This window comes from Pseudopipra pipra, chromosome 20 (assembly GCF_036250125.1).
Source record: "Pseudopipra pipra isolate bDixPip1 chromosome 20, bDixPip1.hap1, whole genome shotgun sequence".
NCBI classification, from domain to species: domain Eukaryota; kingdom Metazoa; phylum Chordata; class Aves; order Passeriformes; family Pipridae; genus Pseudopipra; species Pseudopipra pipra.
Window position 1 is genome coordinate 6,265,584 of NC_087568.1, and position 12,858 is coordinate 6,278,441.

General features: G+C 48.0%; 1 protein-coding gene across 1 annotated transcript in view; it reads right to left on the reverse strand.

Annotated features, from left to right (window-relative positions):
• The window catches only part of EEIG1 (estrogen-induced osteoclastogenesis regulator 1), a 37,844-nt gene extending 25,044 nt beyond the window's left edge, over window positions 1-12,800 (reverse strand). The window contains exons 1-2 of the mRNA XM_064677068.1: window positions 12,692-12,800; window positions 10,750-11,386 (exon numbers count right to left, since the gene is read on the reverse strand). Coding sequence (XP_064533138.1) covers window positions 10,750-10,895 — 146 coding nt within the window. The 5' untranslated portion in view covers window positions 10,896-11,386; window positions 12,692-12,800. The remainder of the gene's footprint in view (window positions 1-10,749; window positions 11,387-12,691) is intronic.
• Between the last annotated feature and the right edge of the window lie 58 nt (window positions 12,801-12,858).

A 12,858-nucleotide genomic window follows, 5' to 3' on the forward strand; every position in this document is an offset into this window, starting at 1 on the left:
GTAAAACCCACAAAAGTTAAAAGAGGGGGAGGAAAAAAAATCCCAACTCTTCCAAGGGTTTGTTGGCCCTTTGGACAAAGCACGATTCAGATTTCCCCTCTGGTTCTAACAGATGGTGGAATCAAAGTTTCATAAGGTCCCAAATGCTTCAGAAAACCTCTAAGGTTTGTTCTGTACAGATGCTTACAAGATTAAGGTGGAATAATCCACCACATTTCAGAGTCAATACATGTTTCTGTATCACACTGTAGCTTTTCTAGAAAGCCTTTTCACTTCTGGCAGACCACAGATGTAAAATGAAGACACACTGATTATCCATTGCTGGTATATTTATAAACTTTCTTCATCCCCTAAGTGCTAGCTGTCATTCTGAGAGATTCCAGATTTGCCTTTTGCTGACCAAATTTAAATTCCCAGTGAAGAAAGACAGCAACATAAACTCCATCAAGGAGAACTCTGATAATGTCCCCACTACACAGGGCACAAGACATGGCTACAACTCCTTGATACAAGAAAGCTGTGTTTCAAAACAAGATGCTCTTATGAAGAAAAAAAGCTATTTATGAAAAAACAAAAACACTCTACCTTTCAAAATCAAAAGAAATCCACACATGCCCCCTAAGATGAGAAAAATCAAGATGTGGGTCAGCTCAATACTTCAAGGCTTTGCTGAGATAGTAAATCTGGCAAATAAAACCCTGAAGGGAATCAACACAAGACTAGGAACAACATTCCTAATGCAAGTGATGTAGAGAGACAAATCCTTTTGCCTCCAAGGCAGATTTATGGCACGTGAAAACATACTGATGCCAGAATAATTAAGCGACTTTTTTTTGCCAATATCAACCCTGTTTCAACCAGGAGAGTTTGCCAGAGAAGTCTTTATAGTGCAAATTAACCTGCACATGAGGCCAAGCTCATTTCTGGAATAATTTCATTAACACTGTGTGATGTAACATCACTGCAATTTGGCTCGAACATGCTGAAGAGCCCTCCAGTAAATAAGCTGCCTCAAGTCAACCCCGGTGCTAAAAGTAGGTTTAGTTACCCAAGAGGTAACACCCTACCATGCTCAGACATGTTTCCCTGTGAGTCACTTCTATACAGTGCATGTTTACTCAAAACAAACGCAACAGTCCAGGAGAAAGCCCTTTATGTGTTAACAGCAGCTTTTCCATTCCACCATGAACACAGGTGCTTTACCACGGCTCCTTTATAAAGGCACCATTCAGCAGCACAAACCAGGCCACTGGTTTGTGAGACAAGTTCCAAACACATTCTCCCTGGATGTCCCCTCCATCGATATCTATCGCTGTCGGGGTTTATCAGCAAAAAGGCCACTCAGCAGGAGAGGTTTGCAAATGAGAAGAGGCTGCTGAGAAAAGCTTGTGCCCCCTGACTCATCTCCGTACTGCTGGTGACGGGCTTGGACTTCTAAACTCTGCCTCTCCCAACAATCCCTTCCCTTCTGCCCCAGCTGGGGAGTGTCAGAACTGGTGTTATGCCAGACTGACAGAGCCAGCAAGAGGGGAGAGAAAAGGGTCTGAGACAGAGCAGTTAGAGCTGCTTTTGCTCCTCTGGAGCCACAGCTGCAGAAAAACAATTTCCTAAGAGCAACCAATATCTCATGATGCAACTTGTCCTAATCAGAGAAATGTAATTTCATAAATTACATCTTGGTTAAAAGCAGAATAGGGAAGAGCTCTGCATTTTGCAGCAGCAGCAGACGGTGCTGGTTAAGCCCCTGGGAGATGTCAGCACAGGCTCCCACTGCCAGGAGCAGGTTTCTGTGGATCAGAGACCTTTACCTCCTCTGTGGCTGTCACCACAAGCTGTATTCCAACACACTCCCTTGATTCTCCCCTACTGAGAGCAAACGACATTGGAGATGTGCTTGCATTACTTTTGGAGGGAAAATAACATGCAGGTTTGTTTTGACAGAACAGACACACTTGCACTTATAGCAGGAAAAGGCATTACTACAAAAATACATCAGAAATGGACCTCAAAGAGAACAGCAGCCAGAGTATGATCAGCTACTCCCTGTACAGCACAAAAAGAGTGTTCAACAGAGCAGAACAGCAGCAAATGACAGAAACAGTTGTAGGAAATACACTCCCCCTCCACAGCACAGAGTTTCCCTTGCAGCAGGAGCACTGCAGGCTGCTGAAGGTACAAAATGAGCAGTGCTGCACTTGAAAGGAATTCAACATTTATGCAGATGCCTTGTGTTACCAGAACAGGCCACTGACAGAAGCCAGGGAAAGAGCTTTCCAACAGAGGGGTTACTGCATAATTAATCTGTAACAGAGGCAAGCAGACTACCTCTGCAGAGCCCTTATTTAAGGCTTAGCCTGGAAACAGGACGCTGCACTAGCTGGGGCTGACGGGTACAGCAAGTCTTTGTCAAGTGGGAATGGTATTGCTCCGTTCCAGGGCAATGGAGCATTAACAGTTCTGGAAAAATTGCTGAATTATAAATATCCTAGATGCCTCCCTCATATTCTTTGATATGGAGGCACGGGGAGGATGGGAAGAACAGGAAGTAGCAGGAGAAAAAAGCATGATGAAAACACAATCAAGCTGAAAACTCTCTCCCCAACCTGGACAGATGCAAACAAAAATCCACTGAACACCACTATACCACACCCAACCTCACCTTTGCTGTTGCAAAGCACAGATAACACCTCAAAGAATCTGATAGAAGGCTGGGGAAAAAAAAAAAAAAAAGAACTTATTTTCTATGCCTGAGTTTTTCCAGGCAACCCTTTCCCTCCTCCTCTCTTGGCCATTTGTGTTTTTAATTTGATGAGCAATATTACCCCTTAAAGAGTGGAAACAGAAGTGACTGGACAGAGAACAAGATGGTTGGAAAACTTTGTCAGGGCTCACTCTGTCCTGCCTGTTTTGTACTCCTCACACTCACAGCTTGCATTTCAGGAGGAATGGAAGCTCCACTGGCAGGTAGGAGCACAGGAAGGCGTGTGCTGACCAGTCCTTCATGTGGCAGCTGGCTGAGGGAGCCTCTGTTGATCATTAACCCAATACCCATTAGTGAAACATCTTGCCACAGTCATTTCATACAAAGTTTTATTCTGGAAGCAAAATGGAGGTATGTGACTACCTCAAATTGAAACCCTGAGGCCACGTCCCTTTAAGAGGGTTTTCTATTACAGGTTCCTTGAGCTCCTTTTCCATTGCAAAGCCAGACTGGCAATTTCTGAAAGGCACAGAAAAGACCTGGTACACTGAAAGGCAAGAGATGGAACCTGCATCATTGAGGCAAACATGTAGCTCTAGGAAGCTCCAAAAGAAAGTTTTCTAGCTTTAGTTGCTTATTTCTGAGAGCACATTTCAGGCTAGTTACCAACCACATGCAGGGGTGATGGTTTTGTAGGTCTCTAAAGCTGCATTACTAATTAGTGCTGCAGCTTTCTAGCCCTTCCAGGACTGTAAATCCACACACTCTCTTCCTTCCTCCCTCTCAGTGCTTTCAGGGTTCATTTCTTATTTAAAATACAGCATACAGCTGTAAAAGTATTTTTAGCTTCAGTTCCATCTCCTACTACAATATGAGACTTCTTTCAAGGCCTTCTCTCACCAATGAAGTAGGATAAATCCAGCTAAAGGAAAGGCTTAATCCTGCTCTCTTGCCAGCTCAGCTACTTTCCATCCGCAGGGAGTGCAGCCACTATACAGACTGTATATGCTACTGGTAATCTGGAGCATCCTGTCTCTTCCACACTTGCCTCCTCCCAATCCTTTAGTCTCCATGTGCTTCCTCTGCATTTTCTTCCTCATCCCCATAACTCCATCCCCTCTCCTCATCTTGGCCGTAGCAACTGAGCTGACACGGGAGACCCACGGGAAGCACGTGAAAACAACATCCACGACCGTCAGCGATTCTGAATCCCACACAACAATTGCCTTTCTTGCTCATCAGATTAAGAATACACCAAACAAGAAGGCTGTTCATCCAGTGAACACAGGCACAACTGTTTGTCCAGTGGGAAGTGCTTTTCAAACCCAGGCACTAAAATGAGATGCCGAGTCCCACTGTATGGTACCAGAGGGATCGTGATGCCAAGTCTGGAGTTACGACAGCGAAGTGCATCGTGTCTCCCAGCAAGTGCACTTGGCATAATATGAATAAACTCCAAGGAGAAAAAAAAAATAAAAATCTCTAACCCTGCAGGGCAAGCAGCTGGTACTGGGGTGGGCTAACAAATCCTGAAATAACACCTGAAATCATCACCTTTGCAGCACAGATTACTGATACAAAGTCACAGAATGCTATAGAAGAAATGGGCAGATCCAGATGTTGGTCCAGGCTACTCCTAAAGGCTTCTAGTTTAATCTACAATAACCCACAGCTATGAAATAATTCCAGACCCATTTCAGAGCAGGCTGCAAGTGCAGAACTGGCAGCCCACAGAGGATGCAGAACACATCCTGTTTGAAAAAGGGAGGTCACACACAGAGCCACATCCGCCCGTCCTCTCACGGATGAGACCCCACAGAGCCACGCTCAGGTGGATGCTGTGAGGCCTCACCATCCCATCCTGACAGCTTACACACTTGCCCTGAAGTGAGGGAGGTTTCTGATCTGAGGGACAGGCTGGGCTCTTTCCTGAAACACTACCAGATGTAGTTTCCTGCAATAAAATAATAATAAGAAATAAATCTTTACCTACCTCATTCATCTAGAAACTCGTACCAGAGCAACTTGCCACGGGCAACTTATGGCCTATTAAAATACCAACTGCTGTGCAGCGAGACCACAGGCTCCCGAAGGCACGCATGAATTCCTCAGAAATTCAGCTACAAAGCTAGAGTCAACACTGATGGCAGCTCAAGAGCACAAAGAATAAACAGAATGGAAGCCATTTAGGTTTTTCCCTCTACTTCAGAAATAAATACATGTCTTAAAGGAGGGGGAGGCCACCCTCTTCTACCTCCCCTTGTCCTCAGTCAGAGCTGATGGTACCGTCACCCCGCAAATCAAGGTGGCCAAATCTCCGAGTAGAACATTAATTTTCAATGAGTAATTTTTTGAGCAAAGGGCTGCCTAAGCCACACAGATAAGGCTGTTGCTAAGAGTCAGCTGTCAAAGCAATGCCAGCTCAGAATCGGCGAGGAGGGGGAAGTTTGAAAGCTGGCTGTATCCAAACGTATTTACTGATGCTGTACACACAGCAGATCGGTTACAGGGCTTTAGATTACAGCTTCTGCTCAACAGAGCAGCCCCTGCCTGAGCCACAGCAGGCAGGGCAGAGCCAGACCATGAACAGAGACTGTTCTTTACTCAACAGGATACAGCGCTCGTGGAAGGAAAGTTTTGACATAATTCTGCCAGTCTTGTGACAGGCCCCAGTGTGGTGACAGGAAGAGGCAAGTCTGGCACAAAGCAAATCAACCCACTCTGGCTGGGGCAGGTGTAGCTGCCAGAGCCCAGGAAAGGTGACAGAAGTGTTCTGCAAACTCCAAGTGCAGCTTAAGACAGTTTGTGCCTGGTTTGTGTGGTGCTCTATCATTTCTGCAATTCTTCCAACACCCCCAACTTGCCAGAGGTTCAGCTTCATCCACTGCTTCTGCTCTCACAACTTGCACCTATGTTTAGCTACACTTCTGGAATGAACCTCCTTTTTCTCATCTTCACTGTCTCTTTCCTCTGTATTTGTTTCAGAATGCAAGGCACTGCAGGTGCTATAATATTATCTTGAAATAGGGTATGTTTGATTGCAAATCACTTCTAGAGGCTGTGTTCAAATCCCTTCTCCATTAACACCCTGAGCCTATTGCTGAGGCTCTGCCAGGAAGGAAGGATGTTAGTGTGTGAAACAGCTCTGGAACATTAAAACTCACTCTCTTGATCTGTGTATTAAGGAATATATGTATGCATAGGGAAGGTCTACATTTTCAGACGTGTTTGCAATAAAAGTATTTTTAAAATGTGTTGTCACACCCCATGCCCTAGCAGAGGATAGAGCCTATTGTCCTAAAATACAGGACTGGGAGAACGGTTTAAAGCCACAACCAAGTTCTTTGCTCTACTAAACCAGGGCAATTGCACTGGAATCAAGAGGCAGAACTCAGCCAGCGATCTCCTCCTTTCACTACAGTTTTCTTCCCTCTTGAGGACTCCAGAAGAAACTATTTAGTTACCTAATCTTTGTTTTAAGGCAGACAGTGGTGAAGATTCACATTTCAACCGGGCTGAATCAGTCCTTCGGTCTCTGATTAAACAAACAGTTAACGATTTTCCAGTCTGAAAAAGCCAAACACTATGAACCTAATTACCTGAAGGATCCCGTAACATCAGGCACAATGACTATTTATGTGAAGACAGTGAAGTAGCTGATTTAACTCTCACCACCAAGAGCCGCATTCTGGAGGTGGCACGACTTGCACCTCCCTTCACAAAGGTTTCTGAATCACCAAGCCCTGTGTTAGCAGGGCAATGCTTCTCCCTTTTATTTATGTGAAAAAGTTGTGTGTATCACTACAGTATAACAATGCTTTGCATCCCACCAGCTGCCAAAAGCAAGTAGCTTCAGGTCATTTGTGCCCACACAAGGATGACAGAGCCACACTCACACAAAAGCTGACCTCAGTCCACAGGGAGCTGTCAGTGTGGTGCCTTCCCAAATACCAGCATTTTTCCTTTGGCTTTCTGGATGCAGCTTTACACCCCCAAAAAACAAAGTTTGCAGTGCAGGAAGTGGCCTTTCATATTGACTCAAAAATTGCAAGGCTAAGAACATTCTGGGTTCAGGCTGCAGCACTGACATACTTGGGAGGTCAGACCACCCCAACAGGGTCAGCTCTTCCCAGATCAAGCCTGCATGGAAACAGGGCTGGGTTGCAAGAGACAAGCCACATTCCTTAGTTAGAACTGCTGCAGGAGTGGCAGGATCACAAATTCAAGCTGAAATGCTGCATATGCTTAGAAAAGCATGATCTCAAAGGAAATACACTCTGAGGTGCCTTCAGAAGACAATAAGGAAGGTGGAAAATGCCCTCAAAGTTGCTCAACTCATGCAAAACAGTCTTTCCTCTGGAGTCAGACAGGGGATTTCAGAGCACGATCCCTTCCTTCAAATCCAGAAATACCAGAGTGAAAACTGTTGGCAGGCTAACAGAACAATGTAGGATGAAGTGTCAGGAGTCTGTGGATAACACCTGGCTTTCCACTTCCTTCACATCGTGCACCGGCAACGCTCGCTGCCAACACGCAGCCAGAGATCACTCAGCACCGAGGCACAGAGCATCTGGCTGTCACTCAACAGGCACCAACACTGCAAGCACAGAGCGGGGAATTTAACCAAGTCTTCCTCCTCCAGGATACCCAAAGATGTACATGTGTGTCCTACATCAGCCTGCAGCTTTAGGGCTCTCATCTGGGCACGCAGGCTCCTGCCTGTGCCGGTCGGAAACCCCCCACTGAGCTCGTGGTATCATCTCTCTAGGAACAAAGCTGCACAACCCCCCAAAAAGCTTCAAACTGGTACAAAATGCAGCCGCCCATCTGCTTCACAAAAATGGTTGCCATGAACACATCCCTACTGCTCTGTGCCTGCTATTTTTAAAGGTACTTGGGAGGCAACTGAATTCACTGGCGGTTGTGCTATTTAAGTATCTGGACTAATAATATTCAAGGAATATATTGGCACTTCTCTGTGGGGAAATACAGCATCTGCCTGGTCTACACCTGGCTCAGATGCATTTTCAGAAGCTCAGCTTCTGTAATCCAACAGCAAGGTGATAAACCCACAGACAATAGATGCTTTTCGTGCAGAGCACTGTAAAGTGAAACCTGGGAGTTTTATCCTCAGAAGTGCCACCACAGTGTAAGAAGAGTTTACAAAGGGAGGGGAAAGGACAAGCAAAAGGATATTTACAGCTGTAACTTCAGTCGCTTAATCACATGGTTTAATGCAAGGCCTGAGCACGGGAAGCATGGAAAAAGGGTACCTGCTTGCAAGAAAATAACAAAAAAACAAAACCAGAAAACCCAAGAGAGGCAGATCCCCAAAGCTGAATGTGCTGACAGGACCTGGATCTTTTCCAGAGAGCCTTGAATTCCTAAGAGTGTTTAGTCTTAATGCATTTCAGACAGGTTCCCCTTCAGCCAGGCTGGGCAGAGGGGGTGTGAGCAGCCTGGGAAGGGAGTCCCAGCCCGGGGTGTGCCCCATCAGACCCACGGCACCAGGCTGTGGCAGGTACGTGCAACCCAGGCTGAACTGGACTTGGGACCAGGACAGGCTGACAGGAGCCAGCAGTACAACCTGCTGCTTCTGCTCTGTGAGCAGGTCAAATGAACCCTGTGTCACCTGGCAACTCCCTGGGTATATCACAGTCCCACCTCCCGCCACATGCACGAGGTGCCAGGTAAGTTTGCTGCAAATAATGTGAAAAATCCGTCTCTGGAGGTTCTTATATTCTCAGACAACACTTCTCATTGCACACCATAGCTAGAAAAAAAACGATTTAGTGTGTCCTATGAAGAGTTCGTATACCTACTTCTCCCCTCTGTTTACAGACTCCAGGGGATGTGGGACACCTTGTTCAGATCAGTTCTCTGAAAACTCATGGTCAGGAAGAGCTCCATCACAGCCACAAACCTCTGATTGCCACAGACCACAGAAGCAGCCCAAATCAATTGCAGAGCAAACACCAGATTTTGTACATAAGCAGCTCATAAGAGATGACCTCCCAGACATCACAACCTCAAACAAAATCGGTTTTGGAAGTGGTTGATTTCAGGGACGAGAAACAATCACAGATCCTAAATAACGTACAGATTTCAAACACGATATGGACACAGCATCTCCTTCACTTTAATCTTTCCCTAGATCCAAACAGTATCAAAAAATGCGATGTAAATGACTAGAGGAGCACAGAGTAGAGCCCAAGGCATGATTCAGGAGTCTCTCCACATGGTAACTCTTCTCCTCACCATTCCTGGAAATTCATCCCTCCTGAAGTTTCTCTAACTGCAACAGGGAAAATATTTGGAAAAGGTCAAATGACTCAGTGCCACTGAGAGCCGTAACTTTTCAAGCAGGAGCAGGTTTCCATGTGCTTTCAGTTAGAGCCCAGACAGGTTGGGGGAAAGGCAGCAAACCCCCCAGCCCACTTCCTCTTTGCTCATTTTGAAGCAATCAAGCCCAGGGAGAGCAGTTTATGTGTTTGGTTTGAATTACAGATGATTTTGCTGCTGGAACACATCTGCAACGCGCTCTGCTGAGTGAACTGCTGAACCCCAGCCAGCTCAGAAAACAACCCACACGGCTGGCAGCACCAGCAAACCCCAGCGAAGGCTCCCAGAAGCCACTTTCAGAGACAACAGGGAGAGGGAGATGGGCATTTCTCAGCACAGGCTTTTCCCGAGACACCCTCCAGTGCAACTCAGTTTATTGTGACTCCAGGAAGAAGAAGGGTTAATTTCTTTCCAAGTTCACATACTGTTTGAATTCCTTAGATAAGCTGCTTCCACCAAACCCAAGGACCTAGCCCCAGGGGAGAAACACTGTGAGGAAAAGCTTTTTTGATAGACTTTCTTCAAAAGAGAAATTAATTCAAAGTCCATTTTTGGAGGTGTTCCACGCCCACGGTTTCTACAAACTTCAGATGAGGTTGCATCGTGCCTCTGGAAAAAAAACCCAAGCTTTGAGCAATGCCCTACCACTTCTGTTTGCAAGACAAATGTTTTATGCTTGCCCAATAAAATCTCTCCTGAAACGAGAAAGCTCAGCACGCAGCACCACAAAGAGGAAAACCAGCCCAAACCAGACTTTAGCCCTGGGATAAAGCAGTTAACAGCTAGCACAAACTAATCCTGTACCTTTAAAACTGAGCAGTCACTCAGGAAAGCAAAAAAACAAGTTTTGAAAGCCACTGAAGGCTTCCTTCACATCTTGAGGCAGAAAGCAAGTCTGGGCTGTTATGGAATTCGTGTTTGCATACTGCTGGTGATAATCTGTGTGCATAGTTAGAAACAAAGCAAGTTTTTATTAGCAATTAGTAGCAAGACTAGGGACAGACCTGCCTGAAGGAGTCAGAGAAACGCCAATACATGATGGCAGAGCCTTGTAAGATGTGGAGCAGAACAATCCCAACATGACAGATCACACAGAAAACACTGCTGCTCTAAACTGGGAGATGCAATGGCATCAGTTCAAGGAGATAAACTGGGTCTCTAACACTGACAACTTTGACTCCAGGCAGCAGTTTTCCCTTGCACAGCAATTTGCAATGCAAAGCAAGCTACTTCCACCCTTACCAAGAACACAAATTCAGAATCAAAGTGGAAGAGCAAAGCTGGGAAGGGTTGATTTGTTTAGATATAGTTTTCTACAGAGTTGAGTTTCAAGTAAGACACAAAGGCAATACAGCACAGGGTCTGAAATAGTGTGTGAGAACTTGGGCAAGGAGAGGGGAAAAATATAAGAGAGGATTTAACCCACAAACCTCAGCCCCTTTCAGGGGAGTGACCTCCCGCTCCCTCCCCTCATCTCTGAAAAATTCAATCCAGCTCGGATCAGCCAACACCACCCAGGTTCAGAGCTCTCCAGCTATGTACTTCCCTCGCTCCAGAGAATGATGTGGCATGTGGGGCCCTACAACAGAACTATTAAAATCCCATCAAGGGGTAAGCAAGTGGTGGCCATATGCTAAACCGCTCAAGGGATGAATAACCAGGGAAAGAAGCAGAGCCAGGCAGCAAGTCTGCAGGAAGGGTCTTACCTGGTAGATAAACTAGCAAAGTCTCCTCCATCCAGCAGCCTAATTTTGCAAAACAGAACCCCATTCACAAAGGGGACGGCAGTCAGCTCTTCCAGAGTGAAACTTGTCTGAAACTTGAATTTCTTCTTCTTCATCAGGAAAGCCATGGGCAAATTCAGCGTGAAAAGCGCAGGAATTCCAAACAAGATCAGGGAGAAGTGGCTCAAAACACACACAGACAAGCAGAAGAAGGACACTCGTTGCAGGAGCACAAGCAGGGAGTAAATTCCAGTTCAGTTACAACGACGGCCCAGCTTCAAACGCACGATTCTCTTCTCTTTGGTGGTCGGATCTGGCTGTGGGATCATCACCACGGCAGGCTTCAGGTGAGCTGGAAGAGGTCAGATTAAATCTCTGCAACATCTCCAAGGGAAAAGGGAGGGAGGGAAGTTGGTCTCAGCTCCAGACCAGCAGGAGCTGTCCCAGTTAGAGGCTGCAGTGCTCTGTCTTCAGCACAACCCCTCCTGAAAGCATCTCTTGTGAGAAGTCATCTCGAGTCCCCAGAGAAGCCTCAAGTCTGCGGGCAGCACATTCAGAGAGCTTCCAGTTTCTATCTCCTCCCCTTGTGCAACTCCTTGATACAGGTCTTCGGGTCAGCCTTTGGGAGGGAAATGAGTAAATTAGTTCCAGCCAGTCTTGGGCTCCTCCTCTTGCTCTAAAACCTGTTTGGATGGGTAATATTCAGTCCAGACTCATTCCAGTCTGAAGAGGTATGGCCCCAATTAGCCTGGCCCCAACATCCTCTTTCCCCTTTTTGCCTAGGGCAAGCTTCAGTGTTGTCATCCCCCTCGTAATTTCTGTTTTGCAAAGCAGCTAATAAAAATCTGCTCTGTTTTCAGCCACCACCTTGAGAAGCAGTTTACAGAGCAAGATCAGTCTAATGTGCAGTCTAACAAGGATAAGGAAAAGCCATCTCAAGGATGGAAAAATCTGCTTCCTTCCTGCATATCCAACCAGCCCTAAGTGTTAGCACCTGTATCTTATAAATGGAGAAAGCAGCAGAGAGAGAAAACAAGCAGTCTGCTCCAGATTACAGAACATAACAACCGAATCAGGTCATCTGGCTGCCCAATCACCAGGCCCACTGGGAACGCTGCCTTTCCCCAGCACCGGATCCACATCGAGCCCTGCACGGCTCAGCTTTGGGGCTGGAGATGGGCATTTCGTTACACACCGACACAACACCCAAACCAGGGAGGCAGGAGCTGATCAGCATCCAAAAGGGAAAAGGTTATGAACATCGGGCAGTAAACAATCCTCAGGGATTCTAGCAGCTGCCTGAATGTGTGGGTGGTTAAAGCCCCTCGCTGGCTGTGGGTAAACCCAGCCGGCTCTGCCGGAGCCCGGGCACCTCCGCTGTCCTGTGGCACTGCTGTACCCCACCGGTCCCTGCGCCGAGCTGCTGCCAGGGCTCATCCTGCCTTCCAGCTCCCTGGACTGTGCACCGGGATGGGGACAGGTCCCAGCCCACCCCCGGACCACGCACCAGGCTGCAGGGAGGTCACAGCCTGCCCCGGCATCCCGGGGCCATGCACTGAGCTGTGCCCAGATCTCGGCTCGCTGTCTGAGCCGTGCACTGAGCTGTGCCCAGGTCTCGGCTCTCTTTCCGAGCCTTGCACTAAGCCGTGCCCGGTCTCAGCTCACCTCCCGCACCTCCGAACCACCGAGTGCCCCGCAGCCCGGTCTCACCGCTCTTCCAGCCCCAGGGGCCAAGCACCGGGGCCGTGCCCGGGCCGTGCCCAGCTCCGACCCCACCACCCGTGCCCGGAGCCGCAGCCCGGGCTCAGCCCGCTCCCAGCCCGTGCACCGACCCGCAGCCCGGTCCTACCCCCATTCCCGGCCCCCCCCATCACCAGCTGCCCTACGGGCGGTCTCATCCCGCTTCCCGGCGCGCTCCACAGACCTGCGGCGCGGTCCCGGCGCGGTGCCTGCCCGGCCCTGCCCGCTCCTCCCGCCCGCTGCTCGCCCGGCGGCCGCCGCTCCCCCGCCACGGCCGCCTCTGCCCGCGCTGCGCCAACTGCGCCCGCTACGCCAACAGCGCAGGCGGCGCGCGGGGCGGGTGGCGCGGCC